The sequence below is a fragment of the Chiloscyllium plagiosum genome, unplaced genomic scaffold (genome assembly GCF_037043375.1).
Source record: "Chiloscyllium plagiosum isolate Xiang-an unplaced genomic scaffold, Cpla_swu_hap1 HiC_scaffold_12, whole genome shotgun sequence".
Taxonomy (NCBI): Eukaryota; Metazoa; Chordata; class Chondrichthyes; order Orectolobiformes; family Hemiscylliidae; genus Chiloscyllium; species Chiloscyllium plagiosum.
The window spans coordinates 54,774,959-54,797,801 of record NW_028270150.1 but is presented as its reverse complement, the minus strand read 5'-3'; the positions used below and the strand labels follow the sequence as shown (position 1 = coordinate 54,797,801).

The 22,843-nt window shown below is 42.7% G+C and overlaps 1 protein-coding gene across 3 annotated transcripts in view; it reads left to right on the top strand.

The window, feature by feature from the left end:
• usp9 (ubiquitin specific peptidase 9) overlaps positions 1 to 22,843 on the top strand; it is a 275,343-nt gene that overhangs the window by 89,522 nt on the left and 162,978 nt on the right. For all 3 annotated transcript variants that reach the window (XM_087992832.1, XM_087992834.1, XM_087992833.1), the window contains 4 exons: positions 4,965 to 5,060; positions 5,525 to 5,736; positions 8,896 to 9,136; positions 11,520 to 11,669. In XM_087992832.1, the coding sequence (XP_087848958.1) occupies positions 4,965 to 5,060; positions 5,525 to 5,736; positions 8,896 to 9,136; positions 11,520 to 11,669 (699 nt within the window). The remainder of the gene's footprint in view (positions 1 to 4,964; positions 5,061 to 5,524; positions 5,737 to 8,895; positions 9,137 to 11,519; positions 11,670 to 22,843) is intronic.

Sequence of the window (22,843 nt, the reverse complement as noted above, 5' to 3'; positions counted from 1 at the left end):
CTGAATGAGCCATCAATTATCAGAATGGTTCCATCATCAAAAACACAATATTAAATATGGATTTAAATGGACTAAATCAATCCCTAGGGCTTACCAGAAGTTAATTTGTTCTGCACTTTAACCAGTATCACTTAGATGACCACAAGATCTCTTCCAAACTTACCGTTTTTCAGTAATTAATCAGATGGTGACAAAAATCAAAATATTACATTGCCAAAATGGGTGAGTTGCTGATTACTTTTGATACACCCAGCTGCCAAACTGGAATAGAAAAGCTCTATTCAAAGCTGCAGGACTTGAGAAATCCAGATTCACCATTGTATCAGCCAGGCTGATGCAATGAAATTCACCAATGGTAATTTTCAAATTTGTTTTGTAATTATTTGGTTTTGGGATGTGCGTGTTGCATTCTGGCCAGCATTTTTTGTCTGTCCCTAGTTGGGACCTTGATAAGGTGATAGTGAGCTGCCACCTTGAACTGCTGCAGTCCCCTTGCTGTAGGTTCACCCACAGTGCCATTAGGGAGGGAATTCCAGGGTTTAGGCCCAGTGGTGAAGGAACTGAGATGTATTTCCAAGTCAGAATGGTGAGTGGCTTGGAGGGGAACTTGAAGGTGGTGGTTTTCCTGTATACCTGCTTCCCTTGTCCTTCTGGATGGAAGTGATCATGGGTTTGGAAGGTGCTGGCTGAGGATCTTTCTGCAGTGTCAGTGCATCTTGTAGATAGTACAGGTTGTTCTCCTTTAACATGTATTTTGTCAACATGATTGGCAGTAATGTGATAAATGAATTGGGAAATGGTGTTTTTTTTAAGACTGCTGTTGGCTACTATATGATTCCATCCCTGACACTGGGTCTTGCGGTGCACGGAGGACTGGACTCTGCATCAACATCATATGATCAGTCAGCTCGCATGCTTGTGCTGAAGTGCTTTGTGAAAGGTATGGTGCTGTACTCAGTAATTTTAGGTCCTTTTTTTTAACAAGTCTCGCTGTGTTTTCTATGAATATGGAAGGAGAAAGTCGCAAGAATGTTGACAGGAAGCATCAGGGTGGAAAAAATCACAAATGGTGAGGATAAAAGAGGCTATAACTCTTGCATAGATGCTAGATGTTAGTGTTTTGAATGTAATGAAAGAGCATGTGGTGATATTGTTCATGCAACAAGAATGAAGGAGTCTATGCTATTCACCATTAGAAACCATACAGAAAGAATTAAAGCAAGCTGCATTGCTGGAACAAGTCAGAGTGCTAGCAAATCTGTGAGATCACGAATAAAGTAGCTTGAGGTGGAACATCTTCTAAGTGTGTGGATAAAAGGTCAATCAAAATAGCGTTCTGGGGTCACTTTTCTCGTCATGAAACAAAGCTTATCAATTTATGAAGACCTAAGGAGAAAAGCTGAAAATCCTGCAGATGTGCTTGCCTTTAGTGCTAGTAGTGACTGTTTTGCTGGATTCAAGAGCCGCTATGCTTTTCATAACGTAAAATCATGTGGCGAACCTGCTAGTGCAGACAAGGAGCAATCACTGTTATTTCCTCATGTGATGAAAAAATTGAGCAAGAAGGCTATACCTTGGATCAAATATTCAGTTTGAACGAGACAGGTTTTTGCTGGATGCAAATGCCATTCAGAACCTACATTACTAAGAATGAAGCACATGCTCCAGGTTTTAAGGTGGCAAAGAAACGTATGTCTGTATTGTTGGATGCCATTGCTGGTGGAGTCTTAGAGCTTAAGCATGTAGTGTACCACTCAGCCAACCTGTGAGCCTTGAAAGACTATTTTAAGTCCACTCGAGGTGTTTGCTTCAGGTCAAGCAAAAGACGTTGGGTGATGGGGCAAAGTTTTCTGACCTTTGTTGTTTTTTTTGAGGATGCATTTAGAAATTATTGCTGGAGAAAATTTGGGTTTAAGGATACTACTCATTCTGGACAATGCACTAAGCCATCCTCCCACCATTAGTGAACTTTCTGAAAACATCAAAGTGCTATTTCTATCTTTTGAACACAATTTGTCTCATTCAACCCATGGACCAGGATGCAGTAGCAGCTTGTAAAACTTATTATTTAAGACTCACATTCAAGAAGCTGATGGCAGCTACTGAACGGCATAATGAGGAGACTGCTGTTAAATTTCAGAAGAGCTTTAACATTAAGAATGCCATTGACATTGTGGAGGCCTGGGGTGATGTCAGTCAGGACTGCTCACATGTGGTTTGGCAGAAGCTTCTCCCATATTTTCTTCCTGATTTTTTTTGAAGGTGTTGAACTGTCAGAGGAGCTTCCAGCAATCAAATAACTGTCACTCTCTTGCAAAGAAAGGTGGATTTGAAGAAGTGGAGACTGAGGATGTTGAGGACCTGTTTGAGGCCCATTGTGAAGGCCTCTCCACAGTTGATCTGCAACAACTTGATGCTGCAGGGAAAATTTGAAGCTAACGATGAAGTTGTCCAGGATGCAGTACCACAAGAACTTTTCATGTCTTTTGTCTCTAGACTGAGGGAAGTTGAGCAATTGCAGCTATTGGAAGGCAATGACTACAATGCAGAACACATCAGGATAGCAGTCCGTGGCATACTCCCTATGAACAGCTTCTTCATGAAAGAAAGATTGCAAAACAGCAATAGCTAGATGCCTTTCTTTTAGCCAACCCCCCCCCCCCCCCCCCCGAAACAGTCGTGAGTCCAAAGGGCCGATGCCATCTACTTCTGGACTAAATATTTTTTTTCTTCATAACCCTGCACAGCATCTGAAAGTGATGCTGCTGATCGAGACCCTCAGTCCCATCTTAATACAGTACTGTAATTCAGCATACTCAGAAACCCCTTTGTGTTTAATTTATTGTATTTCATTAAAATAGACTTTAACATTCACTAGACTGTGCTATCGTTTGGTGGGCTAACTATTTTGCAATTTTTATTGATATTTTTAGTGGTTTGCTGCTAATCCTGTTTTTCCCACAGACCCCTTTATTTCTATTGCATGATTTTCTCCAACATGCGTTCACACAAGAATGCAACTACAATGTTATAACAGATCAGACTGTACGCACTGCTGCTACTGAGTACCGGTGGTGGAGGGAGTGGATGATTGTTGATGTGACAGTCAAGCGGGCTGCTTTGTCCTGAGTGTCGAGCTTGTGTTGGGGCTGTATCCATCTAGGCAAGTGAGGAGTATTCCATCACACTCCTGACTTGTGCCTTGTAGATGGTGGACAGGCTTTGGGGAGTCAGGAGGGATCACTTGCTGCAGGCTTCCTCACTTCTGACCTGCTCTTGTAGTCACTGTTTATGTGATGAATCCAGTTGAGTTTATGGTCAATGATGACTCTCGGGATTTAGATAAGGGGAGACTCAGTGATGGTAACACCATTGAATGTCATGGGGTGATTGTCATAGCCTGGCATTTGTGTGGTCCAAATGTTAATTGCCCCTGGCCAGTTCAAGCTGGGATAGTGTCCAGATCTTGTTGCATTTGAACATGGACTGCTTCAGTTTCTGAAAAGTGGCTAATGGTGCTGAAAATTGTGCAATCATAGGTGAACATTCCCACTTCTGACCTTTATGATGGAGGGAAGGTCATTGATGTAGCAGCTGAAGATGTTTGGGCCAAGGGCATTACCCTGAGGAACTCTGCAGAGATTAGATGACCATACTGGAACCATAGTGCAAATAGAGTTCCCTTGAATGTTTATGCATATCTGCAATAGTGTTTAGCTGACTACCTGATCCAGAAGCAAATTGATTCAGTAAAGAAGATCTGGGAATTGAACATTTTCCTCCCACACTAACCAGAGATGTATGGGTTTCTATTGATGGGCCAGTCATTCCATAACTGGTGAAGAAGGAAGCTCAATGCATTGTTGAGGTGTCAGAGCCATTTGTACAGCTCTGGCTGAAGAGGGAACTTGACCCTAAATGAGGGCTGGGAAAGGATTGCAAGGGAAGATTTGGTGAGGGTTTTAAAAGAAAAAAATACAGGCTGACAATATAGGAAATTATATACCCAGTGTGTGAAAAAGGAGTGTCCAAGTTTGAGTGCGCTATTAGGTTGAGTGTAGAAGAATGGTAAAGATAGAGAATATAAGGCTGTTATCTTAATGTTTGGGGCAGCACAGTGGCTCAGTGGTTAGCTCAGCTGCTTCACAGCACCAGGGTCCCAGATTCAATTCTAGCCTCGGGCGACTGACTGTGGAGTTTGCATATTCTCCCCGTGTCTGCGTGGATGCTCCGGTTTCGTCCCACAGTCTAAAGACGTACAGGTTAGGTCAATTGACCATGCTAAATTGCCCATAGTTTTAGGTGCATTAGTCAGAAGGAGATGGCTCTGGTTGGGTTACTCTTTGGAGGGTCAGTGTGGATTTGGTGGGCCGAAGGGCCTGTTTCCACACTAGGGAATCTAATCTAATCTATATGCAGTGTTCATAACCATGTGTTTAAACAGAAGCTGCTATTAAATTAATTCAGCCAGTTGAGCCTGAAGGTGTTAAAACCAATATTACACAACATGCTATAAATTTCAATGTAGTGTTAGCTCCAGTAGTTGCTTTAGATTGTGTAGGTGCTTCATTGTTTGGAGGTAGGGTGTGCATATTAATATGGTTGAGTGACAGATAAAGCACAGGTGTGAATCTGTGTATTTCTTGCTCTGTAAGTACTGGTGAACAAGATCTTACTCTGAGAATGAAATAAATAGTCCCAAGAAGGAATTGATATAAAATCTGGCTCGACAAGACCAGAATCTTGGTACTAGCCTTTTCATTGAATTGCGATAAACTGGATTCTGAGTTGTTGTTCCTTTGTACAATTAAGTAACATTCAAAAATTAGGATGGCAGATAAAAAAGGCAAATCTGTTACACAAACTTACATGAACTTCGCAGCAGTATTTGGGGTTTTATGTCAACTGTATGAAGTTTGATTTGAACTAAAAATGTTAATGCTTTGCCATTCTGTCCTCTACAGGTGGTAATTCAAGGAAGTGATGACATTGCAAGTAGAGCAATAGACCTGCTAAAAGAAATATACACAAATCTTGGTCCACGATTGCAGGTTAATCAGGTGAGTCAGCCATAAGAAGGATGCTCAGTGTGAGTTTTCTGGTTGAGCGTCTACTATACATATTTTAAATTGTGATTTCATTGAGGAATTTAGAAATCTAGATGTGCGTCTGTGCTGTTGTGATTTGGAAAGTATGTGCAAAGCAAAGTTGCTATTAGAGTTAAATATTTATTTAATCAACCTATTTGGACATGTTTATGACCCACCTCTTTGCCAGATGACGATTGAACCTGGTGTCCCAGAGTTAGGTTCACTACCACTGCTAGAAGAGCCCAATGCTTTTTACCTTCAAATTTTGTCTATATCCTGATAAGTGAACAGAGGTACCTTAACATGCTTGTTAATTTGTACTGAGTAAGAGGAAAGTTTGTGAAGGTGCAGAATGTGTATGGGATGAAAAATTGGTTACTGTTTGAAGCTGAGGTGAAGCAGTGCCTAATTGCTGCCAACATTTACACAAATAGGTCGAGATTCATGAAGACTTCATTCAGTCGTGTTTTGATCGATTGAAGGCCTCTTATGATACACTGTGTGTACTAGATGGTGACAAAGACAGTATTAATTGTGCAAGGCAGGAGGCAATACGGATGGTACGTGTATTGACAGTGTTGCGTGAGTACATAAATGAGTGCGACAGTGACTACCATGAAGAACGGACGATTCTACCAATGTCTAGGTATGTATATTTCAAATACTGCTTTCACTAGCGGATGAAATGCTGTCAATTGCATTGTATTTTTACAAAAATTAAGTGTTTTTGTATGGTGAATTGTGATTTTGTTTTTGGTAAAACTGCACTTGGATTTTGATGACTCAAAATTCTAGATTTGAGTTTTAATTTAATCTCCCCACACTCTCAATTGATATAAGATGTCCTTTGGAGTATTTATCATTAATTCTTCATGTCCTGTACTATTGATAAGTTCTGAAAACAATGTCAGTTGTATGTTCTGTTAATCTACTTGAAAAATTATATTACATTTTCAATTCAATGCATTGAATTATTTGTCATCTGGCATGGATTTTCTCGTGTTGGATTATTAGTTAGTCATAGAGATGTACAGCATAGAAACAGACCCTTGTCCATGCCAACTAGACATCCTAACCTAATCTAGTCCAATTTGCCAGCACTTCACCCACATCCCTCTAAACCCTTCCTATTCATATACCCATCCAGATGCCTTTTAAGTTGTAACAACGTCTACCACTTCCTCTGGCAGTTCATTCCATACATGCACCTCTGTGTGAAAAAGTTGCCCCCTTAGGTCCCTTTTATATTTTTCCCCCCTCACTCTAAACCTACACCTTCTAGTTCTGGACTACCCCACCAGGGAAAATACGTTGTTGATTTATCCTGTCCACGCCCCTCGTGATTTTATAAACCTCTATAAGGTCACCTCTCAGCTTCCAACGCTCCAAGGAAAACAGCCCCAGCCTATTCAGCCCCTCCCAATAGCTCAAATCTTCCAACCCTGGCAACATCCTTGTCAATCTTTTCTGAACTATTTCAAGCTTCAAAATGCCCTTTTTATAGGAGGGAGACCAGAATTGCATGCAATATTCCAAAAGTGCCATTTCTGAAGAACGTATGATGGAATGTATTATATTGCTTGTTAATCAATTCATCAGTTGTCTTGACAATATTTGAGAGAAATATCAAAGCTGTTTACTTATGGACTGAAGGTGGCAGTACCATAACCAGAAGATGGGTATTACATATATGATTTTGGTCTCTAAACAAAATAAGTGGAATTTAAGTCAACTTGACAAAATTACTGCAGTTTTTGATTAGATTAGATTAGATTACTTAGTGTGGAAACAGGCCCTTTGGCCCAACAAGTCCACACCGCCCCGCCGAAGCGCAACCCACCCATACCCCTACATCTACCCCTTACCTAACACCACGGGCAATTTAGCATGGCCAATTCACCTGACCTGTACATCTTTGGACTGTGGGAGGAAACCGGAGCACCTGGAGGAAACCCACGCAGACACGGGGAGAACGTGCAAACTCCACACAGTCAATCGCCTGAGGCAGGAATTGAACCCGGGTCTCTGGCGCTGTGAGGCAGCAGTGCTAACCACTGTGCCACCGTGCTGCCCACAGTTGGACTATTAGGAAACTTAAAAGATGCAAACCGCACCACAACTGTAAAAAGATGCAAAACCTGCTGGCACACCACCTCCCTTATCTACATCCAGGGCCCCAAACAGCCCTTCCAGGTCAAAAAGGTTTACTTGCCTCTCCAACCTAGTTTATTGTATCTGGTGCTCCCAGTACGGTCGTCTCTACATCAAGCAGACTAAACATAAACTTAGGCAATGATTTGGTGAGCATCTCAGCCCCAGTCCCGTATGGGCCACCCTGACCTCCAGTCACTGCCCATTTCAATTTCGCTTTCCACTCCCTCTCTGACATGTCCTTCTTTGGTCGTCTCTATTGCCACAGTGAATCAGACTGCAAATTGGAAGAACAACACCTCATCTTCTGCCTGGACAGTCTCTAGACCAAAGAACTCTACATTGAGTTTTCCAATTTCAAATAACCTTGCCACCCACTTCCTGACTCCCTTTCTAGCCCCTCCACCTCCCTTCCACCCCTCTGACTGACCCTTCCTACCAGCTACCAACCGGATTCATTCATCCCACCAGGGCATACCCATTACCTGTATTCACCAATCGCAACCTCATCACTGTTCCCCCTCCACAAGCGTGGCTTGCCATGTTCTTCCGGCATCTGCAGTTTTTTTGTCTCTGTTATGAAGTGAAGCTATAATAATTTGTGCAAAACCACATTTTGGAATAATCTTTAGTTATGCATTCGGTATATTTGAGATTTAATTCAGAAATGCAAATTTCAACAGTTGTGACTAGTTGGGATGATTTACAGAAAGCAAAAATAGGGCAAGGAATACACTATGGGGCCTGTCAAGCCTGCTTCACAACAATCATGTTTAATCTTGGGCGTCAATTCCATTTCTCTGCCCGCTCTCCGTAATCTTTAATTCCAACATAGATACAACATCCGTCTTCCAGGCTTGTATGTATGAACAGTTGGAGCGATCATAATCCCCTTTGGTCACTAATTCCAAAGATTCTCAATCTTTTGAGTTGATTTCTTGTCATTCCAGTCCGAAATGACCGTGTATTTTCGACTTGCTGACCAGAATCAGTTTCTCCATTTTTGTTATTATATCCCTTGAAAATTTTCAATCTAATCTTGGTTGTGTCTCATTCTCTGGAAATCCTGAGAATGTAGGCTCAAATTGGTTTGCTTTTTATTGCAGGATCACCCCTCATCCCTGGGACGAGTTCAGTGAATCTTCATTGTACTGCCTCCAAAGCGATATGCTCTTTCTTCAGGGGTCAGTTAACTCATTTGGCTGGATGGTCGATTTGTAATACCAACAGTGTGCATTCAATTCACACATTGGCTGAGGTCACCTTCTCAACCTTGTCCATGTCTTCAGGCGTGGCGATCCTTGAGTTAAACTCCCCACCGGTTGTTTCTCTCTGGGAGAGCTGCCCTGTGGTCCTTTGGGATTATGGCAACTTTACCTTTCTTAAATTTGGAAACCAAAATTTCTCGTTTCTCTCAGTATTTCAGATGTGACCTTACCAAAACCCAGTACAATTGTTGCAAGATTTGTTTTTTTCTATACTCCAATCACATTGGAATAAGCCTACATTCCATTTGTTACCTCAATTGCTTTCTGTACCTGTTTGCTAGTGTTTCTTAGACAAGCACACCCAAATGACCTGGATACTAACATTTACAATTTTATTTGTGAAAGAAAATCTGCCTTTCATGACACTAAGAATTTGCCTTTTTCAGAGCTTTTCGTGGAAAACATGTATCTCTTGTTGTACGATTTCCAAATCAAGGACGTCAAGTGGAAGATTTGGATATTTGGTCTCACACAAATGACACCATTGGGTCTGTTAGACGCTGTATCCTCAGTAGAATAAAAGCAAACAGTGCACATACAAAAGTAGAACTATTTATTGGTGGTGAACTTGTAGACCCTGCTGACGATCGGAAATTAATCGGACAGTTAAATCTTAAAGATAAAACTGTAAGTATTGTGAATAAAACAGTTATAGTCAGCAATGAAGAAAATCAATGTAGCTGGATAGAAATGACTGTCTTACCCCCCCATTAGCAATCATGAGCAGCCCTTCTCATAATTCAAATTTTCACATTTGCTTAATCTACTCAATATTTATTTTATATTGCTCTCGAGAATTTCTGAAATTGTGATCATAGAACAGGAATAGCTTCTTGATTATAACAGAAAACACATTTCGTGTAATATTATCTCCTGAGTTCGACAAGAAGCTGGGATCATGTGTTGGCTGGTTAGCAAATTGGAATATAGTTTTTTTGCCATTTTATAAAATTACTGGATTTGGTTCGTTTTGAATTTGTCATCAAGTCTTTCCAATAAATCAACTCAAGGATTGTAACAATCTGGGTGTTAAATACTCTGACTGATCTGAGGTGTCCTACCAGTTGATAATATGTTGGAACATTAGTTATTTCAAGGAAATTTAGGAGCATGGAAATAATGTTTTGGCCCTTAAGTTTGGGTTCAAAAGAAAACTCTGGCAGTCATTTCTGTGTTCATTGGTCCCAGTAGCAGAATTTCAGTGAAGTAGCAACAAAATGTTTCAACAGTTGGCAGTTTATTTGTAAAATTCAGTTCTCCTGAGACAGAGCATTGATCTAGGTTGGCTGAACTAAGTGGTTATGGAAAATTTGTAGATTCCAAACTTTGCTAATTTAAAGTGGATATTTTTAGCCTCTGTATCCAGACAGAATATTTCTTGCTTCAGTGTTTTCAGTAAAATGAAAGTTTGAAGAGAGAATCCATTCCCTGTTATGTTGGTCTGAGTGGGGGCAAGAGATGTACAGTGGAAGCCAGCCATTTTCATGAAACAAAAGGAATGTGGGACTGATTGTGTTTGATTAATTAGCAGATGCTTAGTTCATAATTGATTAAGGTTTCAAGTGCAGTGTATAGAAGATGAGGTAGAGGAGCAACTTGGTGTTGTTTGCTTTTTCAAAAAGAATAATTGGGTGGATTCAAAACCAGCTATTGAGAGAGCTTGATAAACTACAGTGCTCACTTCAGGTATGATGGTAATTCCCTTGAAGACTCAGACCAAAGAGTCAAAAACTGACTTTGCCCAATCTGTTGTCAGTTCTCAGTTTTAAATTGTTAGATTCTTCGTGAGCCATCTTTTGATAAATCTGTCTGCAGCAATTTCTCTGGTCTTTATATTAAAACATGAAAGTTGGCCTTAATTAAAATCAGAGTCCTATTCTAAATGTTCAGTTTACCTGCTCTGTTTGTATCCATGCTTGCTGTACATGCACAATTAAGTACCTTTTAAGTTCACGTAGCAGGGAGGTTTCACACCTACATTCAATTCATGTAAAGATGTTTATTATAACTTAAAGTACTACTTTGATTGCAATGCTACAGTCCATTTTACAATCGAGATGCAAAGTATAGGATCTGGCCTCTGGTTACTGAGAATCACCATAAACTGTTCGCATTGAAATCAATTTTCCTTATTCCAAGAATTTTAACATCATTTCATCAGGTAGTCTGAATTTATCTAGAGAACCTGCATAGGGCACAATGAACAAAACTTTTTGCATAGTTGCTTTTGCCAGTTAACCATTTCACACTAAGCTCTGGTATTCCATGTATAAGTTCAGATGCAGAGTAAGCATCACTTGTCTTAATGCAGTTGCTGAAAAGTTGGGGTGCACAATAGAGCTGAGTTATCCACTGGTATTCATTCAGCTAATTTTTTTGCACAATATTCACTTTGCCTTCAGTCTACTATTAATAAGTTTGTTTGTATTTGACTGTAATATTGTAGTAGACCAAAATCTCTGCTTGGCAATTAACTGGGGAAATCCATAAAGAGCAGCATCTTAAATGTTTAGGAGTCCAGCTCAGTGCTTCACATACTTTTTTCCTGGTGTGATCCCTTTTTAATAACTTCAGTGTCTCAGACTTACTTTGAGAATAGAACAGCTGTAGTGGGGAACTAAATAACAATGTGATGGAGCTGAATTTATGAAAGACATCTGAAAAAACTATACGGAATTCTTGCAAGCTCTGGGATTACAGCGGAATGTACTGAAACTAATGAGAATTTCCTCAAAGTTTAAAACAAAACAGTGGGTACCTGCTGAAAGTGTTGTTATGCTGTGTCATTTAATCTTGCAGTACCAGCTTTGCTCATCAAAAATGGCCTACCAGATACTCCATATTGCTCATTTTGGCAAATAGTGAAGTCACAGGAAGGAGATCAGAAGTTAGATAGCTATTTGAAATGAGATTAGGCAGGAGTTAGTTATGATTTTGTCCATTCCTCAATAGGGATAGTATAAGTTAAAAATTCTGTTTCATCCCTTCTAATAAGAGATTTATGTTTCAGCTTATTACAGCCAAGCTAACACAGATAAGTTCAAATATGCCTTCAAGCCCTGATAGCTCTTCAGATTCTTCAACGGGCTCCCCTGGAAATCATGGTAACCACTACAGTGATGGTCCAAATCCTGAGGTAGAAAGCTGCTTACCAGGAGTGGTAAGAAAATTACATTCTCTTATTTTGCATGTAATGTTTCTGGGATTTATGTAACGCAAGGAACATGTTTCCTGAAATTTTAAAATATCAGGAGAATGTTCTTTTAAATGGTTGCTGTGCAAGTTCACAGTAATGTGTAACCCAAGATGGAGGACGGGAAAACTTTCTGGCTGTAAGAGCTGCTCCTTTTTTTTGAGGTATTTTAGGTGCTGGAGGTGATTTCCTTGAATTCCAGGAACAGCAATTACTGTTTTATATGCTGTTGCATTGTTTTGGAACTTTGGGGAAAAAGAAAGTCAAAACAACAGTTTAAAAGGGAGAAAAGCAGACAAAGGACAGTGCGAGAGAGAGAACCTGCACAGTTACCGCCTTTGCTGTTTGATTTCGTGCATTGCTGGACATCGGAGTGCATCTGGGAAAATTAACAAACAGTGAAATTCACAACTAATCTTGGAGGAACTGTTGGGCGAAGTTCACAGCACAGAATCAGATAAGTTAATTGTTTTAAGTCTGTCCAAGAGAAAGGCTGCAGTAGTGAGTATAGTGGATTCTTTCTTGATGAAATGTTTTTGGAGATAAGTCTCTTGATTAAATTTAAAATATAAGCCATAGCTATTAATTTAACCTGGGGGCAGTGTTTGTAGAGGAATAAGATGGTTTTATTTTCTGGGTCTGTAGATTGTGAAGGAGCAAAATGGCCTTTGCAGTGATATGTACTTCTTGTCAGATGTGGGAGTTTAAAGAGAGTTTAAGGGTTACTGTGGATTATATCTGCCATAAATGCTGTTGGATGCGAATCTTATCAGATCGAGTGGATCGGTTGGAAAAACAGATAGAAGTGATGAGGAATTCGCAACAGCAACAGTATGTGATGATGGCAGTTATAGGAAGGGGGGAAAGTCTCAGATAAAGTCACATAGATGGGTTAACTCCAGGAAGGACGAGAGGTTGGCACCTAGGGCAGGAGTCTTTTGTGGATATACCCATTTCAAGCAAGTATGCTGATTTGGAAAATGTAGGTAGTAATGGATTCTCAGGGGAACGTAGCACGAACAGCCAAGTTTCTGGTATTGAGACTGGCTCTAATGCAACAAGGGGTACGTCAGCTTCCAAGAGATCAATTGTGTTAGGGGATTCTGTAGTCAGAGGTACAGACAGATGTTTTTGTGGCCAGCAGAGGAGAAGCAGAATGGTGTGTTGTTTCCCTGGTGCCAGGATCAAGGATGTCTCAAAGGGTGCAGAATGTTCTCACGGGGGAGAGGGGCCAGCAGGAGGTCATTGTCCACATTGGAGTTGAAACTTTATTGCTGGAACAGCACAGCAGGTCAGGCAGCATCCAGGGAACAGGAGATTCGACGTTTCGGGCATAGGCCCTTCTTCAGGAATGAGCAGAGAGTGTTCAGCAGGAGAAGATAAAAGGTAGGGAGGAGGGACTTGGAGGAGGGGCGTTGGAAATATGATAGGTGGAAAGAGGTCAAGGTGAGGGTGATAGGTCGGAGTAGGATGGAGGCGGAGAGGTCAAGAAGAAGACTGCAGGTCAGGAAGGCGGTGCCGGGCTGGAGGGATCCGGCTGAGACAAGGTGGGGGGAGGGGGGATGAAGAAACTGGTGAAGTCCAAGTTCATCCCCTGCGGTTGGAGGGTTCCCAGTCGGAAGATAAGACGCTCCTCCTCCGACCGTCGGGTTGTTGTGGTTTGGTGGTGGATGAGTCCAATGACCTGCATATCCTCGGTGGAGTGGGAGGGGGAGTTGAAATGCTGTGCTACAGGTTGGTTGGGTTGGTTCGTCCGGGTGGCCCAGAGGTGCTCTCTGAATCGCTCCGCAAGTAGGCGGCCTGTCTCCCCAATATAGAGGAGGCCACACCGGCTGCAGCGGATGCAGATGATGATGTGGGTGCAGGTGAATCTGTGTCGGATATGGAAGTTTCCTTTGGGGCCTTGGAGAGAAGTGAGGGGGGAGGTGTGGGCGCAAGTGTTGCACCTCCTGCGGTTGCAAGGGAAGGTGCCGGGAGTGGAGGTTGGGTCGGTGGGGGGTGTGGATCTGACAAGGGAGTCGCGGAGGGAGTGGTCTCTACGGAAAGCTGATAGGGGAGGGGAGGGAAATATACCCACCGACCCAACCTCCACTCCCGGCACCTTCCCTTGCAACCGCAGGAGGTGCAACACTTGCGCCCACACCTCCCCCCTCACTTCTCTCCAAGGCCCCAAAGGAAACTTCCATATCCGCCACAGATTCACCTGCACCTCCACCCACATCATCTACTGCATCCGCTGCAGCCGGTGTGGCCTCCTCTATATTGGGGAGACAGGCCGCCTACTTGCGGAGCGATTCAGAGAGCACCTCTGGGCCACCCGGACGAACCAACCCAACCAACCTGTAGCACAGCATTTCAACTCCCCCTCCCACTCCACCGAGGATATGCAGGTCATTGGACTCATCCACCACCAAACCACAACAACCCGACGGTCGGAGGAGGAGCGTCTTATCTTCCGACTGGGAACCCTCCAACCGCAGGGGATGAACTTGGACTTCACCAGTTTCTTCATCCCCCCTCCCCCCACCTTGTCTCAGCCGGATCCCTCCAGCCCGGCACCGCCTTCCTGACCTGCAGTCTTCTTCTTGACCTCTCCGCCTCCATCCTACTCCGACCTATCACCCTCACCTTGACCTCTTTCCACCTATCACATTTCCAACGCCCCTCCTCCAAGTCCCTCCTCCCTACCTTTTATCTTCTCCTGCTGAACACTCTCTGCTCATTCCTGAAGAAGGGCCTGTGCCCGAAACGTCGAATCTCCTGTTCCCTGGATGCTGCCTGACCTGCTGTGCTGTTCCAGCAATAAAGTTTCAACTTTGATCTCCAGCATCTGCAGACCTCACTTTCTCCCCATTGTCCACATTGGAACCAACAACATTGGAAGGGAAAGGTTGAGACTCTGAAGGGAGATCACAGAGTTAGGCAGAAATTTAAAAAGGAGGTCCTCAAGGGTAGTAATATCTGGATTACTCCCAGTGCTACAAGCTAGTGAGGGCAGGAATAGGAGGATAGAGCAGATGAATGCATGGCTGAGGAGCTGGTGTATGGGACAAGGATTCACATTTTTGGATCATTGGAATCTCTTTTGGGGTAGAAGTGACCTGTACAAGAAGGACAGATTGCACCTAAATTGGAAGGGGACTAATGTTCTGGCAGGGAAATTTGCTAGAACTGCTTGGGAGGATTTAAATTAGTAAGGTGGGAGGGGGGGACCCAGGGAGATAGTGAAGAAAGAGATCGATCTGAGACGGGTACAGCTGAGAACAGAAGTGAGTCAAACAGCCATGGCAGGCAGGGACAAGGTATGACTAATAAATTAAACTGCATTTATTTCAATGCAAGGGGCCTAACAGGGAAGGCAGATGAACTCGGCATGGTTAGGAACATGGGACTGGGATATCATAGCAATTACGGAAACATATGTCAGGTATAGACAGGATAGATCAAGTGAATCCTTAGATGAAAGTAGGAGTATACTTAAGAGGGAAATCAGGAGGGCAAAACGGGGACATGAAATAGCTTTGGCAAATAGAGTTAAGGGGAATCCAAAGAGTTTTTACAAATATATTAAGAACAAAAGGGTAACTAGGGAGGGAATAGGGCCCCCTTAAAGATCAGAAGGCGGCCTTTATGTGAAGCCACAGAAAATGGGGGAGATACTAAATGAATATTTTGCATCAGTATTTACTGTGGAAAAGGATATGGAAGATATATACTGTAGGGAAATAGATGGTGACATCTTGCAAAATGTCCAGATTACAGAGGAGGAAGTGCTCGATGTCTTGAAACGGTTAAAAGTGGATAAATCCCCAGGACCTGATCGGGTGTACCCGAGAACTCTGTGGGAAGCTAGAGAAGTGATTGCTGAGCCTCTTGCTAAGATATTTGTATCATCGATAGTCACAGGTGAGTTGTTGGAAGACTGGAGGTTGGCAAACGTGGTGCCACTGTTTAAGAAGGGCGGTAAAGACAAGCATATGTCAGGGAACTGTCGACCGGTGAGCCTGACCTCGGTGGTGGGCAAGTTGTTGGAGGGAATCCTGAGGGACAGGATGTACATGTATTTGTATTTGGAACGGCAAGGACTGATTCGGGATAGTCATCATGGCTTTGTGCGTGGGAAATCATGTCTCACAAACTTGATTGAGTTTTTTGAAGAAGTAACAAAGAGGATTGATGAGAGCAGAGTGGTAGATGTGATCTATATGAACTTCACTAAGGCATTCAACAAGATTCCCCATGGGAGACTGATTAGCAAGGTTAGATCTCATGGAATACAGGGAGAACTAGCCATTTGGATACAGAACTGGCTCAAAGGCCTCCAGTCTGAAAAACAACCCTCCACCACCACCCGTCTTCTATCTGTGACCAGTGGAGTGCCACAAGGATTGGTGCTGGGCCCTCTACTTTTTGTCATGTACATAAATGATTTGGATGCGAGCATAAGAGGTACAGTTAGTAAGTTTGCAGATGACACCAAACTTGGAGGTGTAGTGGATAGCGAAGAGGGTAACCTCCGATTACAACAAAATCTGGACCAGATGGGCCAATGGGCTGAGAAGTGGCAGATGGAATTTAATTCCGATAAATGTGAGGTGCTGCATTTTGGGAAAGCAAATCTTAGCAGGACTTATACACTTAATGGTAAGGTCCTAGGGAGTGTTGCTGAACAAAGAGACCTTGGAGTGCAGGTTCATAGCTCCTTGAAAGTAGAGTCACAGGTAGTTAGTGACGAAAGTGTTTGGTCTGCTTTCCTTTATTGGTCAGAATATTGAGTACAGGAGTTGGGAGGTCATGTTGCAGCTGTCCAAGACATTGGTTAGGCCACTTTTGGAATATTGTTCAATTTTCGTCCCCCTCCTATAGGAAGGATTTTGTGCAACTTGAAAGGGTTCAGAAAAGATATTTACAAGGATGTTTAGATTAGATTCCCTACAATATGGAAACAGGCCCTTCAGCCCAACAAGTCCACACCGACTCTCCGAAGAGTAACCCACTGAGACCCAATTCCGCCCCGACTAATGCACCTAACACTATGGGCAATTTAGAATGGCCAATTCACCTGACCTGCACATCTTTAGACTGGGAGGAAACCGGAGCACCCGGAGGAAACCCACGCAGACACTGGGTGAATGTGCAAACTCCACACAGACAGTTGCCCAAGGCTGGAATCGAACCTGGGTCCCTGGTGCTGTGAGACAGCAGTGCTAACCACTGAGCCACCGTGCCGTTCAGGTTGGAGCATTAGAGCTATAGAGAGAGGCTGAATAGGGTGGGCTGTTATCCCTGGAGTGTAGAGGCTGAGGGGTAACCTTAGAGGTTATAAAATCATGAAGTGCATGGATAGGGTAAAAGACCAGGTCTTCCCCCTGGGGTGGGGGAATCCAGAACTAAGTGGCTTAGATTTGGGATGGGAGGAGGAAGATTTAAATGGGACCTAAGGGGCAACTGTTTCATGCAGAGGGTGGTGTGTGTATGGAGTGAGCTGCCAGAGGAAGTGATGGAGGCTGGTACAATTATAATATTTAAAAGGCATCTGGATGGGCATGTGAATTGAAAGGGTTTACAGGCATATGGGCAAAATGCTGGCAAATGGGATGAGATACATTTCGGATATCTGGTCGGCATGGACTACTTGAATCAAAAGGTCTGTTTCCTTGCTGCATATGTGTATGACTAAGACTTAGTGTCAGGTGATGTTAATTGCCAATTGTTAGCCCAAGCCTAAATGTTGTTGTGATCTTGCGTAGTGAAGCTGACTGCTACAGTATCGAAGAGTTGTGAATGCACTGAACATTGTGCAATCGCTTACTTACATTCCCACTTGTATTATTGAGGGAAGATTGCTCACCTATTGATTGAGGTTACAAAGTTAAGGGGTTGAAGAGGGAGAGTCTCTAGAATGGTCCAGGAAGCTTTCCTGTACACAGTATGTTCTTGGTCTGAAACAAAAACAATGCTGAAGAAACTCATCAGGCTTGGAAGCTTCTGTACAGAGAAGGCAGAGTTAACGTTTTGTGTCCAGTGACCATTCAGAGCTGATTGTAGCTAAGAGGAGAGGAGGAGTGAGAGGATAGGTGAAATGGAGACAATGCCAGTTGGGGAGAAAAGCAATGGATATTGTTATGCCCAAGAGGAAAAAGAAAGCTGATAATGGGACCATAAGTAGGTGGAGAGAGATTAGTTGTGCTCAAAGCAGCCCATGTCATGACAGGGTCTGGGCAGGTGGAGAAGGTGTTCAGGTTGTAAAATTATTGAACTTTATGTTGAGTCGTGAAATCTGCAGGGTCTCCAAATGCAAAATGGAATGCTGTTTTCATCTTGTGCTAAGTCTTGCCAGAACAGTACAGCAGGCTTGACAACAGTGTGCTGAAGTGGCAGGCAACTGGCAGCTCGGGACTCTTTTTAGCGATAGAATGTGAGTGTTCTGTTAAGTGGTTCTTCCAGTCTGTGTTTCATCTCCCAGCATAGAGGCAACCACATAGTGAGGTGCCAGTACAGTAGACTAGATTGAGTGAAGTTCAGGTAAACCTCTGGAAGGTGTGTCAGGAGCATTGGATAGTGAGGAGAGGGAGCAGTTGGATGGGGAGATGCTGAGAGGGGAGGAGGAGTGGAAGAAACAGTTCCTGTTTTAAAAACTGTCAAGGGAGGGTAGGAGACTAATGCAATTGACAGCTCGTGATCCTTTGGATACCGATGCTGGTGGGGAGCAAAGTGAAGACCGGCGGATCCTATTGGTGTTGTGGGAAGGGAGAGAAGGGATGAGTGCAGGGGTATGGGAAATGAGTTTGGTTTAGGACTCTCGTCTAGGGTGGTGGGGTATCTTCAGTTGAGGGACCTGGACATTTGAGGTCCCCCTGTGGAAGGTGGCATCGTAACAGATGCAACAGGTCTCCGAGCTGCCATCAGTTTTGAACAAGGGTCACTGGACTGAACATTAAATCAACTTTCTCTTAAATGTTGCCAGACCTGCTGAGTTTCTCCAGTTTCTGTTTTTGTTTCAAATTCCCAGCATCCACAGTTCTTTGTTTTATTTTATATTCTTGGTCCTGCTTAAGAGAGATTGCTGGATTTGGTACTGGATAAAATGGATGAATCTGAATTTAAAAACCAAGTTCCGGAGAAGCTCAGGTCAGACATCATTTGTGGAGAGGTAAAGAATTAGCATTTCAAGTCCAATGCAATTGATTGGACTCATTTCTGTTGGGAAACATGTTCACGTCACCACATATAGTTGATATTGTTAATGGAGAAGGACCAGAAATAATCAGAAGTAAATTTAGTTGGAATATGGCTAATCTCATTGAGTTGACAGAGGATGTAGCCAGGTTGAAGGAAAATCTTTGTTTAGTCTTTAAGGTGGAGACTTATCAGGTACATGCTGGTAAAAGGGACTATCAAAACCCAAGTGTTGTTTGACTGACCAGGGAATTTAAGAGTACAGTGTATTCAGGTTTTTTGTTCAAGCAAGAACCAGGCCAAATACAACAAATTGAAAGAGGAAGAACACAGGAAAATAAGGTTGGTAAGTAGAGAATGAAATTAGAATGGCAGTTGAGGGAAAAAAACACAATTGGTGTGCAAGCATGTAAATATTGAGCTGTTAATAAATGTAAGGTCCTGTTAGGGACACAATTTCTTACTTGTATTTTTGAGGCACAGGGCAGGGTTGGAATAGTTAATAAATATTGTGTATTAATGTTTATTAGAAAGAGGATGCTCAGAAAATTCCTCCTCACTCATTCATTTGCAAGTTTTGGACAGGGTCTTCATGTCTGAACAGAAATCTTTGGCACTTGGGGTTGGGCATCCCTTGATGTAGTCTGATTTGGATAACAGGATTTGGTTCCTTTTCACTTCCTTAATCACTCTGCTGTCGCAACTTGGATGACACATTTGTCCTCTTCACATTCACACCCCCCCAAATTAATATTAGTACTATTGTACTTAATGTTGAACCTCAGATGAACCTTTCTGCTCCTGTGAAATGCTGGTCATAGAAACTTGGAAAATAGGAGCTGGAGAAGGGTATTTGGCCCTTTGATTCTGTTACTCCATTCATTGTTTTGGCCTCAACTGCTTTCTGTTGTAATGAATTCCATTGGCTCACCACTCTTCGTGGAGAAATATCTTCACATCTAGAACATTTTGGGAACACTGAAACAAGACTGGATATACAAAGTTAAAAATCACACAACACCAGGCTATAGTCCAACAGGTTTAATTGGAAGCCCTAGGTTTCGGAGCGCTGCTCCTTCAGGTGGTTGAAGGAGCAGCACTCTGAAAGTTAGTGCTTCTAATTAAATCTATTGGACTATAACCCGGTGTTGTGTGATTTTTAACTTTGTATATGCCAGTCCAACACCGGCCTCTCCAAATCAAGACTGAGTATGATTGACAGTTTGCGGTTTCTGCACACTTACGCAGAATTCATAATGATGAAGTCGAAGTTTTGCCTGAATGTTGGTGATATTGGCTTCAGAAGCTCTTGTTAAATTGTCCTCCCATTGAATCATACGTGGAGGAAGTATTGAGGGTCACAAGGGTGCAGAGGATATTCTGGGGGATTTCAATATCAAGCCACCATGAATGGCTTGGCAATAGCACTTCTAATTGAGGGCAAAAGATGGCAGATGGTGAAGGAACCATGAAGAGGGAAATACATACTTAGCACGGTGATAATGCCGCTGCACCTCATGATGGAGGTTATTTTCAATGTGAAGATGAGACTTTGTCTCCCCAGAGACTGCGGTAGTTACTTACTGATAGACATGGATAGATGCATTTAGAGCAGGTAGATTGTTCAAGTATGTTTTTGACCTTGTTTATGACATTGAAATTTCCCATCCAGAGGGCACCCTTGTTGCCCTTGATGCTTTCTCCAAGTGTGGTTTAACATGCAGGAGGACAGTACATGGTAATCAGTAAGAGGTTTTCTTGCCCATGATAACCTGTTGCCATGAGAGTTCATGGAGGTTGCAAGTCCATGTTGAGGGCTCCTAGGGCAACCCCTTGCTGACTCTGTATTGCTTTGCCACTGCTGGTGGGACAGGATGCAGCCAGGAACGGTCTTTGGTGTTTGGAGTATGTTAACGTATGATTCTATGATTATGCCTGTCATACTGTTGCATGGCCAGTCTGAGACCGCTCTCCCACTTTTGACACTAACCCCCTGAAGATGACCATGTTGCTGTGGCTTAAAAGTTGCATGTAGACCAGACCAGGTGAAGATGGCAGATCTTTTTCCCCTGAAGGACATTTGTGAACCAGATGATTTTTCCCAAAAACAGGCAACAATTTCATGGTCATCAATATATTCATAGTTCCAGCTATTTATTTAATTCAGATTCCACCATGTGCCATGACTCGATTCAAACCTGGGTCCATAAAACAATAGTTGAATTTGTGGATTAATTATTTGGCACAAATACCACAAACCCCTTCCTTCCTACTTTTTATATCTTCATGTTAAAACAGTTGAATTCGTGAATCCTATCAGGTAATTGAGAGATTTGGAATGATAAGCTGTACTATATTTTCAACAGTAGTTTTTTATGAACCAATTTTACTAATTAGCCTGTTCAGAGACTTTGTTACACAACTGGAGGTGGGATTTGAACCTGGCTCTCTGTCCAGGCATAGGGACATGACCACTGCACCACAAGAGGGCCCCTCCGTCATGCTGATTATTTAAGATGAAAAAGCCTTGGTCAAAATGGCTAGATTTTAATTAACTAATTCTTCTGAGCATCATTGTGCTGCAAATAAGCATTTAGTGGAGATATTTAACAACTCTGCCTCAATTTGACTTGTCACTAGGAATACAATATCCAAGAATTTAGTTTGTTTCTGCACTTGATTCCATCATGAGGCTTATTCACTTTGACCTCCACACCATGTCTGCTCCATATCTCTTGAACTTGTCAGACTTTGACACATTACTTCATTACTCGGTACTTGACCACATTTGTATGCTTTTACCTGGCCTCCTGGTCTCTGTTCTCAGTAAACTTGAGCTCAGTTAAAACTTGAGTGGTGTTATACCTAGCATTATGCTGTGCTTTTTCATGGTCTGCTTCGAAATGAAAAATGAGGTCCCAATTCAATGCTGTCAGACAGACTAAGTATAATCAAGACTATGTTGCAACGAAGCATCCTTTTTTCACTTAAATACCAACTATTGAGGTAAAAACCAACATGCCATTTGCCTTGGTTACGTTTTGTACATATCCATAACCTGAAGTAAGCTGTGTGCATTCGGCTCCCAAGTTCTATCATTTGCCTTCCAGTTTCTTGCTGCCAAGACAATTTTGTCATTGTTGTTCTGCAGATTCAAAACTGACTTAATGCTTCCCCACATTGAATTCAGCCATAGTTTGCCACTCAGTCTACATTGCCATCGCAACCTGTGGCTCACAGGCACCAGAGTTTCTCCACCATTTTTAATTTCATGTGTTAGCCCTGATTCTATAGCACAACGGACTCCTGTTGGAATTTTTTGAAGAGGTAACAAGTAGGTTAGACCAGGGAAACCCAGTGGATGTGGTCTATCTAGACTTTCAAAAGGCCTTTGATAAGGTGCCACACGGGAGGCTGCTGAGCAAGGTGAGGGCCCATGGTGTTCGAGGTGAGCTGCTGGGATGGATTGAGGATTGGCTGTCTAACAGAAGGCAGAGAGTTGGGATAAAAGGTTCTTTTTCAGAATGGCAGCCGGTGACGAGCGGTGTCCCGCAGGGTTCGGTGCTGGGGCCACAGCTGTTCGCATTATATATTAACGATTTGGATGAGGGAACCGGGGGCATTCTCGCGAAGTTTGCCGATGATACGAAGTTAGGTGGACAGGCAGGTAGTACTGAGGAAGTGGGGAGGCTGCAGAAGGATCTTGACAGGTTGGGAGAGTGGTCCAGGAAATGGCTGATGGAATTTAACGTGAGCAAGTGCGAGGTCTTGCACTTTGGCAAAAAGAATAAAAGCATAGACTACTTTCTAAATGGTGAGAAAATTAATAAAGCCAAAGCACAAAGGGATCTGGGAGTGCTAGTCCAGGATTCTCTAAAGGTAAACATGCAGGTTGAGTCCGTGATTAAGAAAGCGAATGCAATGTTGTCTCTTATCTCAAGAGGGTTGGAATATAAAAGCAG